The sequence below is a fragment of the Nelumbo lutea genome, chromosome 2 (assembly GCF_056320005.1).
Source record: "Nelumbo lutea isolate HS-2025 chromosome 2, American lotus-T2T, whole genome shotgun sequence".
Classification (NCBI taxonomy): domain Eukaryota; kingdom Viridiplantae; phylum Streptophyta; class Magnoliopsida; order Proteales; family Nelumbonaceae; genus Nelumbo; species Nelumbo lutea.
Genome location: NC_142685.1, coordinates 62510778 through 62538047, shown reverse-complemented (window position 1 = coordinate 62538047; position 27270 = coordinate 62510778). Strand labels below are relative to the sequence as shown.

Sequence of the window (27270 nt, the reverse complement as noted above, 5' to 3'; positions counted from 1 at the left end):
GAGATTAGACCGGTCTTATGAAAAGAGCACTATCATAATTAATTCTTATTCATTTCAAGTAGAACGGGTAAAACCATAATTTTGAGGATTGTTAATACAACAAATTCTAAATGGAGTGGCAATACTTACAGGATAAGACTGAAATGGTCATGTAGGAAAAAATTGCAGGATTAAATGTTACCCATCTATCCCCTGAACCATTATATATTGATAACAAGAGCATCATTCAAATTACTTCAAACCCAATTTTCTATGAGCATACAAAGCATATTGAAGTGGACTGCCGCTTCATATGTGATTTATACATGTTTTTTTTTTTGCTAGATTGATATGTGATTTATACATGACTAGGATAATTGCTCTTCCTCGCACAGTTACCACTGTTAAAATGACAGATATCTTTACCAATACTATGACTCATTCACATCATGATTATCTTGTTGGTAAATTAATCTTGCCGTCACATCAGTTTAAGTAGAAGTGTTAAGAAAATGCAGTTGATGAATATAACATATTAGAATGGATTCTATTACATGGTAGCATGTACCTTATTGTGATTTGTGAATAGGTATTTTTTTTATTTTTTTGTCTATTTTAGCCCCTTCTAATTCTAGGGATATATCTGCAATCATACATAATTTCACTATGTGTAAATAGATGTTACAAGAGGGAAGACAAATTGAAAACTCCATCAAATCCTTGCTCTTATTGTCACTACACCAATAAGAACGAGTAGCGTAATGCAAACAGAGGGTTACAAAAAAAAAAAAAAAAAAAAGAGAAAGAAAAAGCCAAAAGGATCATGTGCTGAAGAAGTGAGAAAAGGAACTAATGACTAATGATTGGATAAAAGTCAAACCCTAGGTAGAGTGCATTGGCAGAATAAGGTTCCGCTAGTTGAACTTGAAGAGTTAAGATAAGTCTTTGATAAGTTGAGGGATAGTTTGTAGGCTTGAATGTATATTATGTGTGTGTTTGTGTAGCCAACCTACTGATTTTAAACAAATTCACGTCAAGGCATCATCCAGTTATTTCCAACAACTTATAACATAAAGCAGCATGATTGACCAATAAGATAAAACTGTATGCTGCAGGTTGTTTGGAGCAGAGTGTTGAGTCATCAAGAAGCAACATATCAACAAAACAAGTGGGGCAGAAATGCATATGCTGAGATGGATGAGTGGAAAAACTAGATAGGACAGGGTCAGAAATGAAGTCATTGGAAGGAACCTCAGAGTGCCTCCAATAGGTGATAAAATGAGAGAAAGCAGACTAGGATTTTTTGGTCATGTGAACAGAAATCCATTGACAGCATCCATAAGAAGTGATCTGTTGCAAGTTGAAGGGGCTAGAAGGGCTATGGGCAGACCAAAAAGGACATGGGTCAAAGTAATAACAAATCATTTAAGTACTCATAATTTAACAATGGATATGGCATTACAGAACAGAATGGAAAAACAGGATTCATATAGCCCACCCCATACATTTGGGATAAGGCTTGGATGATGATTTTTATTTACAAGGTCAAGATATGATTAAAACAAGACGAAATTTTTTGGTAGATTTTCCACATTCAAATGAGGTTGTTTTTCATAAAACTAGATCATGCAAAATTTGAACTCTTTAAACCGGCTTTGCAAGAAATTCTCTAACCATTTCAATGTGTTCCATTTAGACAAAATCAAGAGGATTTAGAGTACAAAATTGAATTAAGGAAACTGTACAAATTTGTTCAAAATTTCATCTATGATGGCAGGCCACTTCAAGAAAATTAAAAAAGCATTCATCAAATGTGCTTCAAACTTTAAAAATAAATAGAAATTAATAATGGCATCCATCGTGCATCCCCTGAACTTATAATTGTGGAGACTCTATAACTTGATGTATCTTATTAGTATAGTCCCTGTTGTATATTACATATACATCTTATTCTTATTTTCTCTTTCATCCCTATATGGGCATTCTTGTAATTGTATATATCTTTTAATATATAAAAGACTCTTTGAGGTGGGGGTCAATCCATTCTTGACACCTCTAAGACTATTCTTGTTCTTTTCTCTATTCGGCCAAGAGTGTTGACATGGTATCAGAGCAGGTTGCTCTCTGATCTATTTTTTCTCTCTCTTGAACCTCACTAGAAGCAATAATCCAATCGTATTAGGGTTGTTTTGATCAACCCTTTTCTGTTCAGTCTTCTCTTGCGCAACCAGCAGGAGAGATTTCATTAGGTCTCTCTTGGGAGACATTGGTTCGAGGCCAAACTTCAGATCCGGTGTCGCCTAAACCTGATCTATTCTCCCTACAAATAGCATCTGATTTGGTGAAGTTTTCGAAGGAGTTCTGATCTTCTTCTTGGGGTGGCAACACTGTACAGTTTCCTTTGTTGGACTGCAACAGCTTTGGACTTCATACCTGGTGTCGCCTAGACCTGATCTATTTTACCTACGAACAGCATCTAATTTGGTGAAGTTTTCAAAGGAGTTCTGATCTTCTTCTTGGGGCGGCAACACTGTATACTTTACTTTTTTAGACTGCAACTTTTCTGGACTTTAGTCCTTCTACATCAGCTTACGATTTGAGTTTTTCTCTCCAGATTGAAGGGTTCTCTCAAGCTCTTCTTAACCTTACACTCAGTTTCTAGTTTGGATATTTTCAAGGACTGTTTTGATCAGCACAAGCTACCTCCTTGTTCTTGAAGAAGACGCCTGATGTGTTGGTAAATCACAGTTTTCTCTCAATCGACTGATTTGATCAACCTATAATCCTAGATCTGGTGTTGTCCTAGGGTTTTCTTGCTTCCCATTTATTTGATTCAGACTTCAAATTCATATTTGAAAGCTTTTAGACTCAACAGTCTTAAAAACTTGCCCTTTTTGGACTGTATTCTTGAGTTCTTGGTTGCTGAATTTGGTTTTCTTTGATATCCTTGTGCCTGGACTGTTGTTTTCTTGCTGAAATGGCCTTTCAATAGAGACGATATTATTCCAATAAAACTGGAAGGATCTACCTATGGAATTGACACTATTGTTGTAGCACATGGGAGTAACAAATCTACTACTGGTGGTGATTCTTTTGTTAAAAGTGATTCTCTAGCATCTATGGTTGAGGAAAACATTTGACAACTGGTAACATCTGCTACTTCTTCTGCTCTTTCTGTTATTGGCTTACCTGGTGAGTTTTCTAGTTATTGTGCTTCTCCTTCTCATGTTTGGATCATTGACGTTGGAGCTACCAACCAAGTAACCTCAATGAAACCCATCACAAACATATTATTACTGCCAATGGTGAAAAGTTAAACATCATTGGTAGTAGTGATATGTCTCTTAAGCTTTCACCCACTGCATCTTTCCCTCTTACCAAGACCCTTCTTGTTCCTAATCTCACTGCAAATTTGATTTCTGTTGGCCAATTAGTTGATGAAGATAACATTCACATCTTCTCTCAGGATGGATGTTTAATTCAGGATCGGAACACTGAGAAGGTGAAAGGGAAGGGGCATAGGTTGGGTCGTCTATTTGCATTGGAGTTCGAGAAGTCTCAAACAGCAGCAGCAGCAGCTTATTTCAGTTCCTCCAGTTCTAGTTCCTTTCTGAGTCATAGAAATAATGTTTGGGACTTATGGCATAAACGTTTTAGTCATTTACATGCTAAAAAATTAAAATTTTTGTTTGATTCAGGCCTTATTAAGAATAGAGTCCCTCCCTTGCACACATTTGATACATCTTGTGTTTCTTGTTGCTTAAGTAAAAGTCGTACCTTACCATTTCCTCACATATCTGAGCATGCTACCTCTCCCTTCAAGCTTATACATAGTGATGTCTGGACTGCATCTATCACTTCTTGGCTTGGACACAAATATTTTGTGCCATTCATTGATGATTGTACCAGGTACACATGGATATACTTTCTTTGCAACAAGTCTAAGGTGTTCCCAACATTTAAGTTGTTTCATGCGATGGTACAGGTTTGGTTTCAATCACAAGTGTGTATTCTCCATTCGGATTCAAGGGGAGAATACACTGACAGAGATTTTTTTATCCTATTTGAATAATCATGGAATACAAGTGCAACAAAGTTGTCCACATACGTCTCAGCAAAATGTGTGGTCGAGCGCAAGAATGGACATTTCCTTAGTGTTGTGAGGACATTATTACAGGAATCTCATACTCCACCTTTTTTGGTAGAGGCGGCCAATACAGCTATGTTTTTTATCAACTATATTCCTTCCTTCGTTCTTGGTAATATGTCTCCCTTTCAGAAGTTGTTTGGTCGTACTCCAAATTTATCCATGCTTCCTGTTTTTGGATGTGTGTGCTTTGTTCATCTTCCCTCTCGTGAACACTCTAAATTGTCTACACAATCTATCATGTATGCCTTTGTGGGTTACAATCATGACCACAAAGGATTTCTTTATTATGATCCCTCTATCCGTCGCGTTCGTATATCACATAATGTTGTTTTCCTTTAGCACATTTCCTTTTCTATTAGAATTGCTAGATTGTTTATACCGTCTATTTCTATTTTTCCAAACTTTGATTCACAAGATGCTCCACCTCCTTTTGTTGAGAAGGACCTTCTCGTCTTCTCTCGCAAGCGGTTACGTGATCCAGCCCCTATGCCTACGACTCTCCTTCCTCCCGGTTCGGATCATCATCTTACCACTGCTCCTGTAAGTGATACCTCTACTCGTATATCTAGACCTCCTGACCGCTATGGTTTTCCTTTAAACTCTTTGTATATTGTCCTATCCTCCACAGATGTTCCTCGCTCCTACCAGGAAGCTAATAGTAGCCCTCAGTAGAAGGAACCTGTGGATGCAGAGATTCATGCTTTACATGAGAATGACACTCAGGACCTTGTGCCTGCTCTCCAATTGCATCCATTGTTGGGAGTCGTTGGATTTACAACATCAAGTTGAAATCTGATGGATCTCTTGATCGATACAAGGCATGTTTAGTCGCCCAGGGATATAGTCAGGAGTATGGTATTGACTATGAAGAAACCTTTGCTCTTGTTGCAAAGATCACCATAGTTCGTGTTCTTTTAACAGTGCCTGTCGCTCAGTCTTGGACCATATGTCAGCTTGATGTGAAAAATGCCTTTCTTCATGATCAGTTGAAGGAGACAGTCTACATGAAGCCTCCTCCTGGATACTGCAGTGATCGTTCTTTAGTATGTCGCCTCAAAAAATCTCTATATAGTCTAAAACAAGCTCCTCGGGCATGGTTTGAATGCTTTCGCAATGTTGTAATTGCTATTGGATATAGCCAGAGTTCTTATCACTCTCTCTTTGTTAGGAGACGGCCTTGAGGTATTACATTCTCCTACTATATGTTGATGACATGTTGTTAAGTGGGAATGATGTTGAGGGCATTCGTGAATTGAAACTATTACTTCAAAATTCCTTTCACGTGAAGGACTTGGGCCCTCTCACCTATTTTTTGGGACTGGAAGTACATCGTAGTGGTCGAGGGTATTTTGTTTGTCAGTAGAAGTATGCCTCTGACCTTGTTAAACTTGTTGGTCTTAATGATGAAAAGCATGTTGATAAACCTATGGAGCTAAATCTTAAGCTATCTAAATCTAAAGGTCCATTACTTTCTAATGTTGCCTTATATCGCCAAGTTGTGGGGTCCCTCATTTATCTCACCATGACTCAGCCTAATATTTCTCATGTTGTTCAGGTTGTTAGTCAATTTGTTTCTGCTCCTCGTCAGCCTCATATGACTGTTGTTCATCGCATCATTCAATATGTTAGAAACACAACTTCTTAGAGACTATTCTTCTCCTCCTCTCCTATTCAGTTGAGAGCATATGCTATTGCGGATTAGGCTGGTTGTCCTGACACTCGTAGGTCCACTTCTAGGTGGTGTTTTTATGGGTGATTCACTCATCTCTTGGAAGTGTAAGAAACAACAAACAGTCTCCAAGTCTTCCACTGAAGCAAAGTATAGGGCCATGTCTTCGGTTTGCAGTGAGATTGTTTGGTTACGATCTCTCTTTATGGATCTTGGCATTCAGCTTCCTACTCCTATTCCTCTCTATGCAGACAATACGAGTGCTATCAGTATTGCATCTAACCCTGTCTTCCATGAGAGGACCAAGCACATCGAGGTGGACTGCCACTTTATTCGAAATCTTTTCACTACTGGTCTATATCGCTTCCTCATGTAGCCTCGGACATGCATATTGCTGATATCTTCACCAAAGCTATGACTAGAGTTTGACATCTCTTTCTTATAGACAAGGTAATACTTATGTCTAGGCATCAGTTTGAGGGGGAGTGTGGAGACTCTATAACTTGATGTATCTTATTAGTATAGTCCCTGTTGTATATTACACATACATCTTATTCTTCTTTTCTCTTTCAGCCCTATATGGGCATTCTTGTAATTGTATATATCTTTTAATATATAAAAGACTCTTTGAGGTGGGGGTCAAATCATTCTTGACACCTCTAAGACTATTATTGTTCCTTTCTCTATTCGGCCAAGAGTGTTGACAATAATCTAGGTCAAAATCAGAGGCATAAGGTGTTAACAAGTGAATTCATCCGTATGAACCCATTAGTGTGACGTTAAGAAATCAAACAGGAAACATTATGGTGCAATAAAAGCTACCGGTATAAAGTTTCAAATAATAACTTTTACAATTTAATCAATATATGAAGGCAAAGAATCAATTCTATGATAGGAAAAATCTAATAACACATGCAATTGCGAACTCCTGAGAACAAGATAACATACCTGGAAAACCTTGATAAGTTTAAGCTCACCCCTTCTCTTGATTTCAAATCCTTTAAGTTCAGCCAGGGTTCCATCATCATTAAAGACAGCATATCGCTTCTTAATTAAAATCCCTTCTTCCTTTGAAGCTGGGAGAATCATTGCCTACACAACAAAATGAGAGCAAATAATCACCAAGAAACTGATGAAAAGCATTTACCTCAAGAACTGATTATGTTTCAATTGTCCATATTCACCTTATATGGTCCATCCACCTCAAATTCAATGGAGCATTCGCTGTGAGTTGTATATGTCTTATTCACAGGATCTTTGAGTGTCTGGTTGGAAGTTTCCATTAGTACTTAGATCATATGCAACCCTTTCTCCCAAAGAGCAGAAGACAAATGAAAAGAACAAAAAGTAAAGGAAAAGAGGAACACAAAATATTCCTGGAAGCAGAGTTGATACTACTCGCAGTGAAGGAAATTCTTTCTCACCTGATATTGATCATTTGTATTGTTTCTAGCCACATCAACATTAAGCATAACACAAGGGTATGATATTGTCAGCTTCTTCTTCGAGTCTCTGAAAATTATTTCAATGGTCAGTACATGGAGAAATACCATGCGAAAGAACAAATCCTCATTTACTAGACCAAAGTATCCTAGACTTTCGAACAGTAGAAACAAATAGTCTGTATAAACAAAAAGAATATGTTCAATCCATACCACAGAAGTAAGCACTAATACATGAAATGAGGAGGATTAAACATGAATTACTTTGTTTTGAAGGTGAAATTCTCTGGAAAAGATCCAGGAAGTGCACACCAGATGCCATCTGTGTCCAATTCTAGAGGTCTCCCAATTTTTTCAACCAGTAGACGAGCATTCTGAATTATTTTTGCCCCAGTATAAGTGACTACTCCAGCCATTTCCATTGAGTACCATCTTGCACCCCTAGAAAAATCAAAGAAATGCATACACTGGCAGATGATCAGAACAAAAAGCTTCATAGAAAAGAAAAACCATGGGAAGAAATAAAGTGATCAAAGGCAGAAGAAAACTCACTTGCGCATGACGTAGCCATAGAACGAATTAAGAATACATTTATGAGCTAGCTGTAGAGAATCATATAGAACTACCATATCCTACAAATATGAAATATCCATAAGAAATCAATGATAAGTAGGAACCTGGATATGCCATGTTTACGAATAGAACAAAACCTAGTAGCCAAACAGTCAAAAAGCATTCATACTTGTGCTTCCTGGATGCTAATAGAATTTCCACTGGCTTTTGCCTCTGCTAGCTTTCTCTTCCAAACCTTATTTAGTCCTTTATACTCATACCTTCTGTCTCTGAAACTGAAATTGCAGCAGTAGAAAACATTGGTTAGCCATATCTTAACATAGAACATTGATTGCTTGTAAAAATAAGCCAAAAAAGAAAAGGTGAAAACCTGAGGATATAAGAAAAATAGCTACTGACCTGCGAACAGTGTCAACATAGAAGGGATTTTCTCTCATGCATATTCCTGCCTCCCGAAGTTCAGTAACTGGCTTGTCAAGGACCCTTTTATAGGCCTGTTACAGATCACCAGATGGTAGCATCTCAGGGGTCCTTGAGATAAAACATTCATAATAAATATTCATGTGTTTATGGTTTACCTTTTGGCAATACTTCTTTAGGCGCTCTTTCAGTTTTGACTGTTGCTCAGCCTTGGGCAGGTCAAGAAAAGATTTTGACAACTGACCATCTATGCCATCAACTAGTTCAGACTCCAGTTGCCTCTTCAAATGAAAATAGTCACTGCAGTATATGAAACATTATGACCAGAAATAATCATCAGGAGTTGTCTCTTGGAACAAACTTATCAATAATACATGAGACAAGGACTTGCCTTTTCTTTGCCATGAATGTTTCTCCACGCCAAACCCATTCAAGCTTTCGGAGACAAGTTTTCCCTGGACGATTGAAATCACATGCTGTGCATACCTCATCTGTAACTATTGATGGTGGCTGTAATTGCATATGAAGAAACTTCAAATCTTAATATATGCTAGTTTAAGCGATACTTCTCAAAGAACACAAATACAACCTAGAAAAGAATAAAATGCAGAAGAGAGATTCAAAAATTCACTGTATTAACGAAGTGAGATCAACAATAGAAAACTTTCATAATGTAGAAAAAAGTGTGTATAGATGCACCCAAAGTACCTGAAGCCTGTTTGTTAAAATTATATTTGGATACATTGCAGCAACATCAAGATGATATATAAGAGGGCATTCCTCACGTATAGGTTCATCTCGCAACTTAACAAGCTGCAGTTTTGCAAGAAGGAAATTATTAAGAAATGATTACTATCAAGAAGAAAATGGCAAATTTGATATATGGTAGATAAATTTGATATAATATCATGAGTGTAGCTTAAACAGAGACAACAAGCTTCAGAAAATAGATAAAATTGAGATGCCAAAGAGACAACCTATTCTGTAGGTATGGATACATAGAGCAAAAAACACTTAAATAGAGTGTCTAATGCATAACAAGATAGATGACAGAAACAGAACACCTTTTCCATGATAGCATCCTTCACTTCATCATAATTGGAAACCGATTCCATCTCCATCTTACCCTCTACTCTTATTGCATATTGCAGATCACGATCAAGGTTTCTGATTAATTGCTGGAAAAGAAAAGGAACATATCAATTTCAACTAACTAACTTCACAAAGCAACCTGCTTGTATACATTAAATAAAATTTGTACTGAATTACAAAGAGGTAAGTAACCTCTAGTAGATGTAATCAAAACCACATGTCAGAGAAGAAAGAAGCTAATAAGCATTTATTTTTTCCTCAACCAATGAATGAATCCTACAGACAACCACAACTCAATAGCCAACAGAAAAAAAAAAAATCCAATATTTGTCAGATTTAGATGGCATTTGGTAGCACCAAAGTGAACCTCCCACTGCTAAAAAACTTGCTTTCAAGTGGTTGAGAGGCCATTCAGTGAACCTCCAAATGCACCCTTCAATCACTAAGATTGCCTCTGGATATTTCTATTGTAAGATTGTGTCCAGAAACAGTTTCTAGTTTTCATCTGCATTTTCTGGATAAAATTGCCCCTCAATAAATGCTCATATTCTTTCATATAGACCCACATATCTTAACACCACCACCAAAAACCTACACTCTAACTTCTCCCTTTCTTCATTGACAGTGAACAGGCTCATCCTTGGAGAATCAAATCATTGGAGAACAAGTCCATTGAAAAACCTCAAGCCTTAATCAACAGTGAGCTCCATTCACTGAACAACACGTTGATAAACAAGCTCACCATCCAACTTTCCAACTCCTTCCTTTTTGGCTTTTTCTACAATAGCAGCCCCAATTCCTTGACAATGGAAATGAAAGCATATAAATGTGGAGAATCTAAGAATGATGTATAATTTTATCACAGTCCCTTTTGTACACTATTTTTGTAATTTATTGCCTTTGTATTTGTTCTCTTACTCTTTTAGCCCTTTATGGGCATTTTTGTAATTGTACATATTTTCTTAATCTAATAGAGGCTCTTTGGGATGGGGGTAGACTGTTGGATTGACACCCTGCAACTGTTTGTCTTCCTCTTGTTCAAACTCTCTAGTACACATGGGTTCATTCTGGGTTGTTAACACTGTGATTAGGGTGTTCAAATAGATCTGTTGGAACTGCTAAAGGTTTCTCTTTGTGACTGTTTCAATCAGTACAAGGTGAACTGCACTTTTTTGGGAAAAACGCCATGTGAATCAGTGTTCTCTGGTTGGCTTATCTTTGGGACTGAGATTTTGCATCTTGGGTCGCCCTAACCCCTATGTTACACCTGTAAAATCTTGTGAAGATTGGATTTTTCATGAGGAAGTTCTGGTCTGAAAAAGAAAGGTCACTTTTTCTGAAAAAAAAAAAGCATACCAGGTGAGTTTTTTTGTGGTTTCTTCTATTTGGCCGTTGTATTGAGCCTTGTACTCTAAAAGGGTTTTGATCCCTTCTTTAGTTCAGCAGGCCTGCAACCTTCCATTTTATTGGACTGCCAGTCCTGAAACCTAGTTATTTGGATAATTTTTTCAAGAATCACATGTTATTTGGCTATTGGATTCTGGTTCTGCTGTTTAGAATACTTTCTAATTAGTTTTACCTGAAGAACTGCTTCGTGTTGCTCTTCCTTGGACTTGGACTCATTCTTGTTATCGTTCTGGACTGGAAACTGTTACCTGGATGATAAGGTTGATATCATACCTATGGAGTTCGATGGAACTAACTAGGGTATGTGGAAGTTCCATTTTGATTTCTTTGCTGAAGGAAAGGATCTGGAAGATTATCTGAACGGTACAGCTACCAGGCCAGATGAAGCTAAAGCAAAGGCTTTTTTTATCAGCAACACAAAAAATTTCATTGATTAGAAGAAAAAATGTTTACAACAAGAAGTTGTGAAAGAAATCCAGCTTTAGAAAGCTGAAGCAAAGGCTTTTCAGCAATGGAAACTTCCATTGGTGCCCAGGATTCTAAGTTCCATTGAAACTCATATTGCTAAACCCATGAGAAGAATGAGAATTGCTTTTGTCATGTATGCTTATTTGTCTAATACCAGTCAAACAAGTCTAGGAAGTACCAAATTGAATCTGAAATCTTTGCATATTGTCAAGGAGATAGGAAAATACATGAATATTATGCCAAACTTCTGGACTTGTGGACTGAATATGAATTAGTACATATTGACCTTTCTGATCCTCCTGAATGTGTTAAGTATCTTCAGAAACACTTTAAGAAACGAAAGGTGAATCAATTTCTCAGGAGGCTTAGACTTAAGTATGAGATAACTAGGTCTAACATTCTAAGCCGAGATACCCTTCCAAACTTGGGCTCAATGATGGGGGAACTCCTGAGTGATGAGACTTAACTTTTGACTGTTGCGGGAGTTGAATTTAATCAACCATCTTCCTTCCTTTGTCCTTGCTAGTGCATCTCCATTTCAGAAGCTCTTTGGTTGCCTTCCTGACTTGTCGAATCTGCATATTTTTGTTCTGTGTCCTTTGTACATCTTCCTTCTATTGGGTACAGTCCCGATCATAAGGGTTTCTTATGTTATGATCCTACTATTCATCGTATTCAAATTTCATGAAATGTTCTATTTCTTGAGCACATTTCTTTCTTTGCTGGAATTGCTCGATTGTTTGCTCCTATCTCTGTTTCACAGAATTTTGATTCAGAGGATGTTCCTCCCTCATCTGTTGGGAAAGATCTTCTTGTCTTCATTCGTAAATGGTTGTGTTCCAGATCCTATGCCCATGCCCCCCTTCCTGCCAACTCAGCACATCAGTCCCCTGATCTCCCTATAAGTGATATCTTTCTCAGATATAGGGGTAGATTCGAGTCAAGCCAAGCCAAGCCAAATAACTAACTATTCGAGCTCGGCTCGCCAAAACAATGTTAGGCTCAAATTCGACTCGGTTCAAAAGCTCACAAGTTTGAGCTCAGCTCAACTCGAGCTTGACTATGAGCCAAACTTCCTATAAAAAATAAAAATTATACATATAAAATTTATTTTTTTATTTTACATACAAAAAACTATTTACTATCATACATATAAAAAATAAAAATATATATATAAAATATTACTATACATATAATAAAAATGATCTATTACATGATATATAGGCTCATGATTACATGATATAATATGATATATAGGCTCGTGACTCCCTCTCCATCTTCTCCTTCCTCTTTGGCTCCCTCTCCATCTTCTCCTTCCTCTTTCCTACTACTTTTTAAATTCTAGATCTTCTAAGTATGATATAATATCAGAAAATATACAAACATTTGATTCACCAATAATAAACAACATATGACATTCCTGCAAAAGTATAACATCTGAAAAAATGGAAACAAAATCGGTGCACCAAGTTTTTTTTCATTTTGATTGGATAACAAAATCAAAGGGGACCTTATTAACAAGTATGGAAATGGTACAATTTGTTGGGCTTCTCAAAGGAATATCATCTAGCAATCACATAAAGAAGCGTATGTCAACAAATAAGAACAGATTTAAGAGATCAACACAACACACCTCATAGGAAGATGGATCCATCTGAAACCTAGTGGGAAGATCAGATCTGAAAACCCCACTTTCAAGGCATTCCACATGGCCACCTATATATGTCTCACTCTCTAGAAGGTGATTATTGTAGAACTTCTCTGGGTCAGTTTGGTGCTTGTTTGGGCAGATAACATGTGCCTTGTATGCCTGTCAATATCATGAAAGCAGGTTCAAATATCAGGCAAAACAGCAACCATAATGGATTAGAACTTGCCCCTCAGTTTTTGACATTATACAAAAACATTAAACTAGAGAAGTTTTTTTTTTTTTTGAAAACTAACATTAAACTAGAGAAGATCAGAAACTAAAACATTTGCAAGATCATTAAAACAAGGGGAAGCTAAACAATCTAGAAATAAGTTCTTCCCAGGAATTCACCTGAACCATAAGAAGCACTTCACAAAGGGTACCACTCCCTTTACGCAAGACCTCATCAGGTGGCATAGGTATTATAGTTGCAAGAGAAAAAATGAATGGATGAACATAGGTCATGTACAAGTAGTAAGTTGCAACGGCATCTGATACAGAATATGAAGCCATCATCTGAAAAACAAGAGACCAACAATCCTTAGAAATATTGCTGATGAAACTAATCAATGTCAACAGAAATTCAAATTACTGAAACCTAGCGAGATGTAGTTAACAGTAAATATATGAATGAAGGATTACTGATAAGTGGTTAAAGTGACACTTTTGCCACTACCAGATGAGTTTCTTTTCTCTTTCACTACTTTTGGGTTCATTATCTGCCTTTTGACACTTCTTTTCATTTTAAATCATTTTATTTTGCACATAAAACACCTCTCTAGAAAGCTAAGAGTTACTTTTCCTAATATTATATATTAAGTCACCTTTAGGTTCTAGGACAATTAAATACTTTTCTGATATTTTTTGCCAGTAAGAATAAAATTACTAACCCACCATCCCTTTTGATAGACGATGAATCAGTAAACACTATTAGATGGGCAAAAGGAATAGGGAGAGAACTGTAGGAATTGTCATTTATGCTAAATGAAGTGATGAAGGAAGATTTGGTCCGACCTCACAGTTATGCGACACGTGGCAAAAGCAACAGCTCGGCACAAAAGCAAGCCTAAGGCACGAACAACAAGGGGAGAAACCAGAGGTCCGAACTCCCTACTAGGGGCTCGAACTCACCCTTGGCCCCAAACCAGAAAGTAATCCGAACTGGCCTGCCTTGCAACAATTCGGGACATACTTCGCCGAACTGGCCTGCCTTGCAACAGTTCGGGATACACCTCGCCGAACTGGCCTGCCTTGTAACAGTTCGGGATACACCTCGCCGAACTGGCCTACCTTGTAACAGCTCGGGATACCCCTCGCCGAACTGACTTGCCCTATACATACCTCAGAACTCATGACTTTGCCTCGCTCACCACTCCACCACATCACCTTCAGGGCACCAAAACCAAACAAACCGTACTATGCCTGACATTGAGGAAGTTCGTACCCGAGGGCGCCGCACCTGACTGACTTGGGATCTGACGCTTGACGGCCGCACTCTAAACGGCCACCTGCCACCGCCTCCTGACACCGCCATCTCCCGTTAGAGAGACGGTTAGGCAGTGGCGGTTTTGTCCCAGCAGAAAGGACGACGGCCGAATTGACAGACGCAAGGGTAATCATACCCGACCTGACAAGGGCCTCGGAGCGAGTGTGCGAAGTGGTTATAAAAGGCCCCTTGCCCCCAACAAACAAGGTATGTGAACTTTGCGCTATCTGGTCTACACTTTGCCTTTGAGAGATTACTGACTTGAGCTTCGGAGTTATCACACCGGGTTCCCCCCGGAGTTCTCTCATCTTTCCCGTTTCAGGCACCCCGACGCTCCAGCTCAGAGGCGAATTCGTTGACAGCTAATACCGGCCGGATTGCACTCCATCATGAAGCACATTTGTTCTTAAGAGCATGCCCCCATATGGTCTCATGGATCTCAAGTGACAGAAATGAAATTGCCAATGAATTAGCTAGGTTAGGGATTAATAGTCCAGGAATGTATCGTAGGCCTTCAATGCCATAGATCATTCGTGTATGCTATTATGCAGTAATCTTTATACAGATTTGAAAGGACTTGCTTAGTTTTGCTCCCCCTTATGAAATCTTAATCATTGTGGTTTAAAGGCTAACATTAGAAAATTGCTTTAGAACTAAAACAAGTTCATAACTGATCAATGTGTGTGTGTTGTGCTTGTTTGTCTGCATATATTTATTCAATTATGACAAAGCACTACTGTCTTCTTAATGGGGAATGCCAGGACCTAGGTCTCTTTTGTAATTCCATAATCTTTGTAGTTTTGATATTCTAGTGTTTTGTCAGCTTCATGCTGTTTATGTAATGGCCCTACTTTCTAGCCTGGACAGATTGGGGGTCTCTTAATAAAGCTCTAATACAATGGCATTTGTTATTTTATCAAAAAAAAATGGCCAAGCACTTATGAAATCATAGTTGTCAAGCTGCTAAATCAAGATTAAGCACCAGGACAGTGCCTTATTACCTAGGCAATTAGGTGTCTGCCTAGGTATTGCCTAGGTAAGGATTTTATATATAAAAGATCTGGATAAATTTAACTCGTTCCCTATTCTTTTATACATTTTCTTGTTTCCCGGTTCATATAGCAACTAGGAAACATTAAAAGTGATCAAACTTGAAATAATAAGATATTAAAAGTAGAACTCAGACAACATAACATAGCCTACGAAACTATGGCATGGAATCCTATAATGTTAATGCAAGAGAGAGATACAGAGAGTGCATGCAGTTGCAGGTGTTTGTTGAATCAAGGGAAAAAAGCCCATTATCTAATGCTGGTCCCAGCTATTTAGGGTTTTGGGAAGGGTGGGCCAGATAAGAACCAGTTCTCAGGGATTTTACACCAAAAAGGTTCCTCTCAAATTCGAACCAATGTTCTTAGCCTGTCAGCAAAGGATTTTACCAAAGATTAAGACAAAATAGATAAATGAAGGGATGGTTACCCTTTTATGTTGAAAGAACAAGGATACATAGGAGAGAATTTATAAGTTAATTGCAGAGATATGAAAATGTGGAGCACCTATTTTGGTCACAGTTATAAAAAAATGGAGTACAAAGGATTATTTAAAAAATTTTAAAAAAAGACCAAATGAAGGGCAAAGTCTATGATGTTACAGAGAGATAATGCTTCGTTTTACTCAAAATTTGAGGAAGAAGTAGAAGAGGTCTCTTCTGAAGAATACACTATTATGATTCGACCAACCCTCGAGTTTTGTTAGTCTAATAACAGCCAAGAAGAGAAAAGAAAAAAGAAGAAAGAAAGAGAGAGAGAAAAGAGGAGAAAAGGAGAGAAGAAAAGTTTGGTTCGAATGAGACAAAAATTACCTCTCCCATTCGGCCAGACATGTTTTATATTACTAACAAAATGGAAAAGACACATGTGCCCTTACTTAAGTGAGGGACACTAATTCTAATTTAATATTACAGATCAGCAACCTCAACATAAGTCTAAAGAAAGAAATACCCCTACACTAACACTCCCCCTCAAGCTGGTGAATATATCATATAATCCCAGCTTGTTACATATGTAGTCCACTTCCCCAACTCAACCCTTTAGTAAATAAGTCTACCCATTGGTTCCTTGTGTTAACATATGCAGTGTCTATCACTCCATTCAGCACCTTCTCTATAACAAAGTGACAGTCAACCCCTATGTGCTTGGTTCTTTCATGATACACCAGATTAGAAGAAATATGAACTGCATCTTGATTGTCACAATAGAGCTTCATTGGAGTTTAACATTGTATCATATCTCCTATAGAAGGTTCCTTAGCCACTCTAATTCACAAATAATATGTCATAGCTCCATATTCTGCCTCTGCACTGCTTCTCGCCATGACTATTTGCTTATTACTTTTCCATGTCACCAAATTACCCCCAAAAAAAGTGCAATAGCATGTGGTAGACCTCCTATCAAACATAGAACCGGCCCAGTCAGCATCGGTATATCCTTCTATTTCAAATTTTCCACCACTTTTGTATATCAAACCACGTACAGGAGCCCCTTTTAAATACCTCGCAATTCTTAGAACCGCATCCCAATGAGGAACCAGAGGTTTCTGCATGAGCTGACTTACCACACTAACCGCAAATGAAATATCTGGCCAAGAAATGGTTAGGTGGTTCAATTTACCTACAACATGTCGGTATCTGCCAGGTTCTTCAAACACTTCACCCATATCACTGCTCAGCTTAGTATTTGTTTCCATAGGTGTTTCAGCTGGTTTAGCACCTAACAAACCTATTTCCTCCAGCAAATCAAGCACATTTCCTCTAACACAAATTAATACCATGCTTAGACCTTGCTACTTCTATCCCCAATAAATATTTCAATTTAAAAATGTTCCTATAGAAAAGTCTTCAACCTATCAATGCCCATTTTATCATTCCCAGTAATAACAATATCATCTACATACACCACCAATAGCAATTTTCTTGCTAAGAGTCATGACTAAAGATTGAAATGACAAAATGACAAAATATCTATATCCATTGTATGACAACACTTTATAAAGACCCAAAACATCTGAATAAACCAAAGAAAAAGGACTCGACACACGGTTATCAACCCTAAGACTAAAGGGAACACGATGATGTTTCCCCAACTAACACGACTCACAATCCCCAATAAATATTTCAATCCACCAATCTTCATCCCCGCTTTGAGATCTTGAAAAACACACGAAGAAGGGTAAAAAGTAATAGAGCAATTGAGTGACTTTGTCAACTTACTAACGGACATAAGGTTAAACGGAAATTTAGGGACATACAAAACTAGGGATAAAGATAAAGGGGTCATGTTAACATTGCCAACACTACAAATAGAGGATGTGGAACCATTACCAAGGGTAATAGATTGTGATGTTGAACAATGAGAGAGGGAAGAAAACACACCTGGAGTTCCAGTCATGTAATCGGAGGCTCCAGAGTCAATAATCCAGGGATTGGGTGTGGATGCTAAACAAACCATACCTGAGTGTGTGAGAGTAGTCGTGTTCTGCTAAGATGTGGATTGGACAAACCTCTCATACTCATCACGGGAAACACTTACCATCTCCTTCTCGGGAACATCTGTGGATGTAGGAGGCATCTAATCAGCTGAATGACTCTCTTGTCTGAAACTGGTGTCACTAGTCATGGCATGATTGGCCCAAGTTGAGGGTGGACCATGCAAGTCATAGCAATAATTAATGGTATGTCCATTCTTACCATAATGAGTACACCTCCTCGGACCCGAGCCACGTCCTCTGTCGCGGGCTCCCCCTGTATCTCTACCTCCAGTACGACCACCACCATAGTTATATATAGGTCCACCACCACCACTCCGGCCATATACCAGACCACTACTACCACTACGGCCAGACTGAGCTCCCCGAGCTCCACTTCTAACACCACAACCCCTTGATACTGCAAAGGCTGATCTGTCAGAAACATTAGAGTTCTTAGTAGATCCAATAGAAATCCTATGAAATCGAGCAAACACTTCTTCTAAGGAAGGGAGAGCTGACCCTCCTAGTATCTGAGCCTGCACTGGTTCATACTCAGATTTCAGCCCCACAAAAAATCGAGTCACATCAAATTGTTCTCTCTATTGTTGCTGAATTTTGACATCAGAAGTGAGGGGGTGATAAACATTAAACTCATTACGAATGTTTCTCATACTAGCATAGTACTCCTCAAGACTCTGATTGCCTTGTTGTGGATTAAAGTATTCCTGATACAGCTGATATACTCTGGTTGTATTGTCTTGACCAGAATACAACTTCTTAGCATGGCCTCACACATCCTTGGCAGTGTCAGGAAAAATGAAATCTACACTAATCTTGGGTTTCATATTGTTCCATACCCACATGATAATTTGTGCATCCTCTTGTTCCCAATCATCATACTCATGAGAATCAGTGGAGGGTTTCTCCTCCCTTATGTGTTTCACCTTCTTTGTTGCCTTCAGAAAAACCTCTACAGATTTAGCCCAAGGTACATAATTCTCTCCATTCAGTTTAATGGAAGTCATTTGAACATTTAGGTAGTCAGTAGGTATCACCACATTAGATTTGGTATCACTACTATCTCCCATTGCTGAATTCTGTTATTACTAAATTCGGCACACTGCACACTACTTGATCACACTGATCACACTGGTTTCAGCACTTGTTATTGCTGAAGGTTGCACTCTTTACACCACAAACCACGACTACCTGAAATCTCACCACACCATATGAGGCCCACTCCCCCTTCGAATCACACTAAAAACAGCATAAACCCTAGCACACTACAATATGAAATCCCACCATACAATCTGAAACATACTTCTTATTTGATTCATAACAAAAATATGCATAGAAATTTCTTACCTCATCACCCGAAAAACAAACCACACAAAAAAAAAAAAATCAGACCACACGAATCAGCCCATCGATTAGGGGAGGGCTTCTTAGAAACCACGGCAACCGACCATGAACAGCGCAACTGGAGGCATAGAGACCTTCAACGGAAGAGGCTGTCCACTCCTTTTCAGCCCTTTCCCTCATCTCCAATCGATAGCAGAGAAATCAAAAGAAAACCCTAGACTGAGTGCGCAGAAAACAGAAATCTGGGCAGATCCGAGTTGCTTAGTTGTGCTCTGATACCATATTATGATTCAGCCGGCCCTTGAGTTCTGTTAGTCTGATAACAGCGAAGGAGAGAGAAGAAAGAAGAAAGAAAGAGAGAGAGAAAGGAGGAGAAAAGAAGAGAAGAAAAGTCTGGTTCAAATGAGAGAAAAATTACCTCTCCCATTCGGCCAGGCATTTTTATATTACTAACATAATGGAAAAGACACATGTGCCCTTACTTAAGTAAGGGACACTAGTTCTAATATAATATTACAAATCAGCAACCTCAACATAAGTATAAAGACAGAAATACCCCTACATACTCGACACTAACACACGATGAAAGCAACCAATTGAACCTCTATTACAGTGAATGCATTACTTTTCTATCATTATCACAGTATCCCCTAAACCTTTTTTATGGATCTCCAAATTGGAAATTGATCTTTTATGATGTTTTCACACCCTTTTAACTTATTTATGCAATGTGATTTGATGCATTAAACCTAACATTGTTACACCTCTTGTCTAAAAAAAACAAGGCAAGGAGTAAGTGATCCCAGAAATTATCTTATTGCCTAGATGCCGCCTTGACAATTATGAATGAAACCTAATGAGAACTCAGCAGACGGTGAACAACCAATTGTATTGATGAAACTGGGGAAAATGGATTCGAGAATATATGATTGTATGTGATAAGTTTAGCTTGTAATCGTTAAATCAATAAAAGGGCTTTGAATATTAAAGTTTTAATGAGGAGCATGTACTTAGTCTAATGATTTAACAAATCAAGGTTGTCAAAAATAATGTGCAATTGTGCATATTTGTAATTTGTAAGTTTCTAAGAAACGATGTTGAGAAATCAGTTCCGACTATTTTATTTTTTTATTGTTATTTCTTAGTTTAAAGCTCCTGTCATGGTCTTGTAGATATTGATTTATTTGTTATTATTTATTCTTTGGAATGGGTGGTCTGGGGTATTATGGTCACTGTATCTTCTTTTATCTCTTAGTATATATATGAGAAAGAGGGGTGGCAGCAGAACCTTTTGCCTCTCTCCAGATTTCTCTCTTCTTTTACTCTTATTTCATGTTCAATTATTTTTAGTTTTTCCTTTGCTTTACAAGACATGTAATGACACTAAGGTGGTTCTAACTAAATCTGGTTCCTGATTTCTGAAAAGCAAAAAATTCCTGGGAACAGTTTTGAGCTCTAAGCGGTTAAGACTTGCTTTTCCTCTTTTATGGATCTCAAAATACAGTTAAGTTGTTCTGTAATCTGAATGTTATAACCACTAGGAAACATTTATTTTACAATTTTACCCCATGGATAAGTTTGTTTGATTATTGTTAATTTGTTAACACTTGGGAGGTTTGATTTCGAATAACAAAAACCAAAATCCCACTTGATTTATCCAATAGAACTAAAAACTTGATTAGCCCTTTTTGCCATTGAACTCTCCTCCAACACTAAGAGAAACTAATAGAACTTGATTTTCCCTAGTGGCTTCTCATTTTTACTCTTTTTATTTAGCCCATAATTACTAAAGTGCTTCTCCCATATATTTTGAACTATAAAAATGTATAAAATATTTATTTTTCATTAAACCACAAAATAATCATTGATCCTTGAGGTTTACACCTTTTTATTCTTCAAGTTAAAAGGGCATATTAAATCTATAAACTGTGGATATCTTTCTCTCATTATTGTGCTTGTAAATTACCAGACTATGGTGTTCTGTTTTTGTCATGCACAGTCTATAAGTATTGCATTTACATCTAATCCAGCCTTGTGTTCAAGAAATTTCCAATTCACAGTTCACACCCATCATTTCCATCTTCCATTACTCAAGATCACACCTCATTTTTTATTAACAGAAGATGTAGCATTTGCAGTTGCACATACCTGGGGATGTTCCATGGCAAGCCGAACCATATCTTCAGGATTCACCTCCAGGGGATCATAACCCAGCTTAACCTTTGTAACAGCCTAAAAGACAAGCACAAAAATGAATCAACAAGCACCACAACTAGTATCAATTTAATATTCGTGATGCAATTCTAGTAGCTGGGAATCTGTCAACTGAGTAGTACGAATCTACAATATGATTTTATATATCAAAGCAGAAACAATATTGACTTGATCCATGTGCCAAAAGTCATAATATAAATGCTAATAATGCTTGGGTACATGGAGGGCCTGATCTTCAATACTTCATAGCGTTATTAGGATTTAGAATAAACTTTACAAAACTTGAAGTCCAAGGTTTAACAACTGGGTTGCACTATCCATGTTCCCATGTGAACTAGTCACAGTGTGTTTGACTTAATTCATTCTGCAAAAAAAATAAACAGGGGGATAGAGAAAGAGATGTACCAGAATTGTTTCATGCAGTTTACTCAACACCCATAACGGTGATTCAACACATATTAGACCCATATCTTAAACGGGTGGATTAGAAGTGGATGGGTTGGGTGGGTCATGTGGGGTTGGATCAGAAATTGTTACCCATACACAACTACAACAATGGTACACTCACAACAGGATGTAATTACTGTTCTGTATTACATATGGTATCCGTAATATGATTATCACAACATGAGAAAACAAGAAAAAATATAATTACATGGCTTTGGAGGAAATTTCTCCCTCAACAGCCTTTTATCCATCTATAAATAAAATCATCACCATTTCTCAAAAACAAAAAGAAAAATATAATTACATGATAGTTCATAGCAGTAAGAAAAAGCTGAGAATAGCAGATCTGGCTAATCACATAACCAACATAAATAGTTTAACTAAACTTTTCTAACTTTTCTTTGTCAATAATAATTTGCCTAGACATTTTCCATAGAGTGAATATGAATCTCTAACAATGGCTTGTGATCTCTTCCCGGACTTTGTTTTGACATCATTTCAATTATTAATAGCATTGGTTTTTAAAAAGTTCAATGGAAAGATGATATTGGTTTTTTTTATGAATAAAGTTAAAATTTTATTGATATAAAAAATAATAAGTAACAGTTACAAGCATCCCAAGGAGATGCTCGAGGTGCAGCCTCACACTTAAAGAAAAGCAGCAAGAGATTTATAACTGTGCCCAAAACGACTAATCCTTCATTACCCCTTGCTTGGCTAAAGAATCAGCCAAACAATTAGCTTCCCTCCCCGCGCATTGTTAGCATAGAAGGATGATATTGTTAGCAACTAGGAAGACGCTTTAGATGCTTCGTGACATTATATCATCAATGTTTCTTTATCTCCAAACTTTACTCCCAGTGGAGAGGCGGCCACCATTTAAATTGTATTTGAAGAAATAGTTGGTTATTCATAACCACACCTAGTTGTTTCTAATTTCTTTTTAGTAGTTTCACCACCGAACCCTCTTCTCTCTCTCTCTCTCTCTCTCTCTCTCTCTCTCTCTCTCTCTCTTCTCTTCAAACCTGTAATACAATAAACAATTCTTCTTCTTCTTTCAAGTTGGTGTCAGAGCCTTAGATCTAGGGTTTCTCACGTGGATTTAATTAAGCCAACTACATGAGAATTGTTTAGGGCTGAAAGTTCAGAAAGATCCTTATTTCGGCTGATTCTTGGAGGTTGCAAGAAAGCTTTAGCTACGTCCTAAGAGAGCTTCTTGGTCAAGATTGGAGATGCCGATCAGTTTTTTTTCTTGGTTCTTTGATCAAGATTCAAGGTGCTGGCAGTAATCGATTGATCAAGTTTGAAGGCTGAAGGTAGCAATCGGTTTTCTGGTTTTTTTTCTTCATAAAGTAAGTACATTTTCTTGAGATTGATACTCAAAAGGACTTTATTATTCATTCAGAGAGGTACGGATAGAAAATCTCAAGACTGATATCAATTCCAATCATCGAGAGCTTGGTTTGATAGGTTTAGACTAGCTTTGGACAAATTTGGATACATACAGGCACAGTCAAATCACACTCTCTTCTTTAAGAAGACATGTCATTCCTTGACTCTACTTGCATTCTATGTAGATGACATCATGATAACAGGTAGTGACACTAGTTAAATTGAAACCCTTAAACAGCACCTTCACAAGGAATTTGAAGTGAAAGACCTAGGAAAGTTATACTATTTCCTAGGAATTGAGGTAGCTCGATCTAAGCGTAGCATTTTCATCTCCCAAAGGAAGTACGTTCTGGACTTATTGGAAGAAACCGGCAAGTTAGGAGTGAAACCTGCTGATACTCCCATTGAGCCTAACCATAAGATAAGTGCAGAAAGTGGAGAACTCCTTGAGGATAGGGTTATGTACCAAAGGTTGGTTGGGAAACTTCTTTATCTCTATCTAACTCGACCAGATATTTGTTATGTTGTCAATGTTGTCAATCAATACATGTATTCTCCTAAGACTACACATCTCCTTGAAGTAGAAAGGATCATTGCCTACTTAAAGAGATGTCCAGAGAGAGGTATACTCTTCAAGAATAATGGTCATATGAAAATAGAAGTGTATACAAATGCGGATTGGGCTGGATGTGTTGATGATAGGAGGTCTACCTCTGGATACTATGCATTTGTGGGGGGAAATCTTGTTTCCTGAAAAAGCAAGACACAAAATGTTATTGCTTGCTCCAGTGCAGAAGCGGAATACAGATCCATGGCCAATGGTGTTGCAGAAGTGTTATGGCTGAGATCCTTGCTTAATGAGTTGGAGGTTGATTATGAAAAACCTCTAATGTTGAGTTGTGATAATCAAGCTGCAATTAATATTGCCCATAACCCAATACAGCATGATAGGACTAAGCATATCGAGGTTGAAAGACATTTTATCCAAGAACGAGTCGCATCTCAAGAAGTAAGCCTTCCTTAAATTTCCTCAAATGTGCAGTTAGCTGATCTCTTCACCAAAGCAGTCACAAAAGGCAAATTGAAGACAGATCTATGCAAGTTGGGCATGACAAATATCTACTCCCAACATTGAGGGGGAGTGAAGAAATAGTTGGTTAGCCACGAGTGTAGGGTTTCATACCCACACTCAGGCTCTAGTGTGTGTGGTTTCATACCCACACCTAGTTGTTTCTAATTTGTTTTATTAGTAGTTTCTAATTTTTGTTAGTAGAAGTTTCTAATTTCTATTAAGTTGGGCCAGCTGGCCTTATTGTTTCTATTTTTTGTTTATTTCCTATTCTTGTAAGGATCCTAAAAGCTATAAATAAAGGAGTGTATGGGGCAGCAAACCATTCACCACCAAACCCCTTCTTTCTTTTCTCTCTCTCTCTCTCTCTCTCTCTCTCTCTCTCTCTCTCTCTCTCTCTCTCTCCAAACCTATAATACAGTAAACAATTCTTCTTCTTCTTCTTTCAAGTGCATTAATAAGAAAACTAATGAATAACTACGAGGGACATAAAAACCTTACCCCTTTGAAAAGCTATACAAAGGGCCATCAGCTCATAAATATAAAAAATAAGTCTGATGCACCCCAAATCAAAAGAACCCTTTAAGACAAAGAAAAGAAGATCATTGTCATTACTAATAACCAGCCTTTGAATGTTGGAAGGAAGTCAACATCATCAATGTTAACTTCTAAGAGGACTGCCTGTCCTCTTTTTTCATAAAGTTGCCTTTTCTTTAGGTAAAATTACTCAATCTCAATAAAAACAAGTTAGAAAGGACTTAATCTGGATATGAAACCTTTTCTCATACCTTTAGACCATGGCTCCCTTGAGGTAGATAACTATCTCGTTTGACCCAAGCAAAGCAATCCAAATGACAAGAAAATTTAGCACGGCATTCCCCTTGATTCTTATCACATTGAAATCCCAACTCCTGCAAACTCAATGAGAAAACTAAGTATATAAAATGCATTTAAAAATGGAGTTCTAGATCACCACAAAATTAATGATTCATCGCAGATTCAAGATGCATGCAAGTAAACAACTTACATTGATAATTTGATATACAAACCATCCAATGAAACATAGAAATAAAGCATCCTATATAGAAAATTGCATCCAGACACAGAGAATCACAATAAGAGAGTGCTAGAAATATTGTCAAAACATGATGCTTAGCATCAAGGTTTCTATTTTTTGTATATTCCATGAAAACCATATAACTTGAAAAAAATTGTTTGATGGTTTGGCTTCAGATTCAAAGTGAAAACGTAAACACTGCTACTGGTTGCAGCAGCCAGACTTCTGAAAGAGGAACTGATGGTAGACAGAAACTATGATCCAACCACATCCTTAATTGTTGCATATAAGAAATCATCCAGTTTCTGAAAACATTAGCTATTATTGGTTGAAAATATTTCCGTGGAATTAATGTCCAAACACGATTTTAGAACCAAAAAGTGAACAATAATAAATGAAACAAGGAGAAATAACTGAGGGGCCAATTTTGGAATTATTATGCATGTAAATAGATTATGGGGCATCAGCATGATAATCAAGAAAATGCCAAAAGGCCAAAACCTAGATGCCAGCTCTTGGCTGGCAGCAATTATTTGTGTTGTGCACTCAGGCCCAATCTTCTCCCAAGATATTTAAAACTAAAAAGCAGAGAAGGATCAAGAAAACAAGGATAAAAAGCGAAACATGGAGAAATTTCAATATGTATATAGACAAACTTTAAAGCGTTGACATAATCATCAACACAGCTACAGCAAAACTAGTGGAAGACTCTGGGGCAAGCACTTTTCATTATATACTTGTGTACATTAAATATTTCAACAAAATAAGAATAAATCATTTGATGCAAGAAGAGAGTAAATTTTTGGAGGAAGAAACACAATAATTTATGTTCTTCACATAGAAATACTTGAGGTACAATGGTTTCTGTAAGCTTCTGGTCAGATGTTCCATCATTGCAAGGAAGATTCTTATGGGGTAGGGCAAGGCAGAATTATTATGCCATGTGTGGGTAAATTAAGAGAATGGTTTGAATTATTGGAAATTGTCTCGTAGGGATTTGTGAATGCTGATCCCAAGTTAGATGAAGTGATGAAATAGGCAACATAAGAATGGAAATATGAGCCATCCAATGGAGGTGAGAAGGTCAGATGCTGGTATGTTTCTCTTTATTTTTCAAAGAAAGAACAAGTGAAAGAAGTTTTAGAATGGGAAAGTGTCACGAAACATTGAGACCATAGGAGATGATGTAGTGGTGTATGCTTTCATAGGGGTAATATTGCAATTTCACCATTACAGATACTCAAGTAAAAAGATTAGGGATTTGATGCCATCAGATTCTCTTCTCATTTCCTCTGTATTCTCCGTTTCTTTCAGTTCTTGCACATTTCACTTGAGCAATACCTGCTACATATTGAGAATTACAACTGGTACAGAGCCTTTTCTCAATTCTAAGGAGCTCTTCTCAATCTTCACTCTACAACTTGGTATCGCCATGCTTTATGGATAATGTCATCTGGTGTATGGACAATACCAAGGTTTAGTGAAGGAGACTCACCTGCCTGGTAAAGGATGAAATAGAGGATCTAAAGTTATGAGAAATAATTGCTGCCAGCTCTCTGGATCGTGGATTAAGTTCAAGGATGATTTGTTGATTGGGGATGGTATTACTTGAGCAGTTATACATGTTGTGAACTGCAGATAGTATGAAGAACACTGTTGAAAGCATGTGGACCTTTGTGGAGGTGTTTGACGTTGCTTCAACCATTTTCTGCTATGTTGGTTGTGTTGAAGCATTGGTAAAATGTTCAGTGGATCTGGTTTAACATGAAGTGGCTAACTGCTCTCACAAGTAGTGTTTTTTTTATCCTGAAATATGACCTGAAAGCAG

The 27270-nt window shown here is 37.5% G+C and overlaps 1 protein-coding gene across 1 annotated transcript in view; it reads right to left on the bottom strand.

Moving 5' to 3' along the window:
• LOC148871126 (DNA polymerase epsilon catalytic subunit A-like) overlaps nt 1-27270 on the bottom strand; it is an 89967-nt gene that overhangs the window by 36804 nt on the left and 25893 nt on the right. Inside the window, exons 10-24 of the mRNA XM_088967631.1 lie at nt 25174-25296; nt 21412-21495; nt 13242-13406; nt 12834-13010; nt 9298-9411; nt 8942-9046; nt 8625-8743; nt 8392-8533; nt 8213-8307; nt 7983-8088; nt 7793-7872; nt 7505-7681; nt 7223-7310; nt 6983-7063; nt 6747-6890 (exon numbers count right to left, since the gene is read on the bottom strand). Coding sequence (XP_088823757.1) covers nt 6747-6890; nt 6983-7063; nt 7223-7310; nt 7505-7681; nt 7793-7872; nt 7983-8088; nt 8213-8307; nt 8392-8533; nt 8625-8743; nt 8942-9046; nt 9298-9411; nt 12834-13010; nt 13242-13406; nt 21412-21495; nt 25174-25296 — 1800 coding nt within the window. The remainder of the gene's footprint in view (nt 1-6746; nt 6891-6982; nt 7064-7222; nt 7311-7504; nt 7682-7792; nt 7873-7982; nt 8089-8212; nt 8308-8391; nt 8534-8624; nt 8744-8941; nt 9047-9297; nt 9412-12833; nt 13011-13241; nt 13407-21411; nt 21496-25173; nt 25297-27270) is intronic.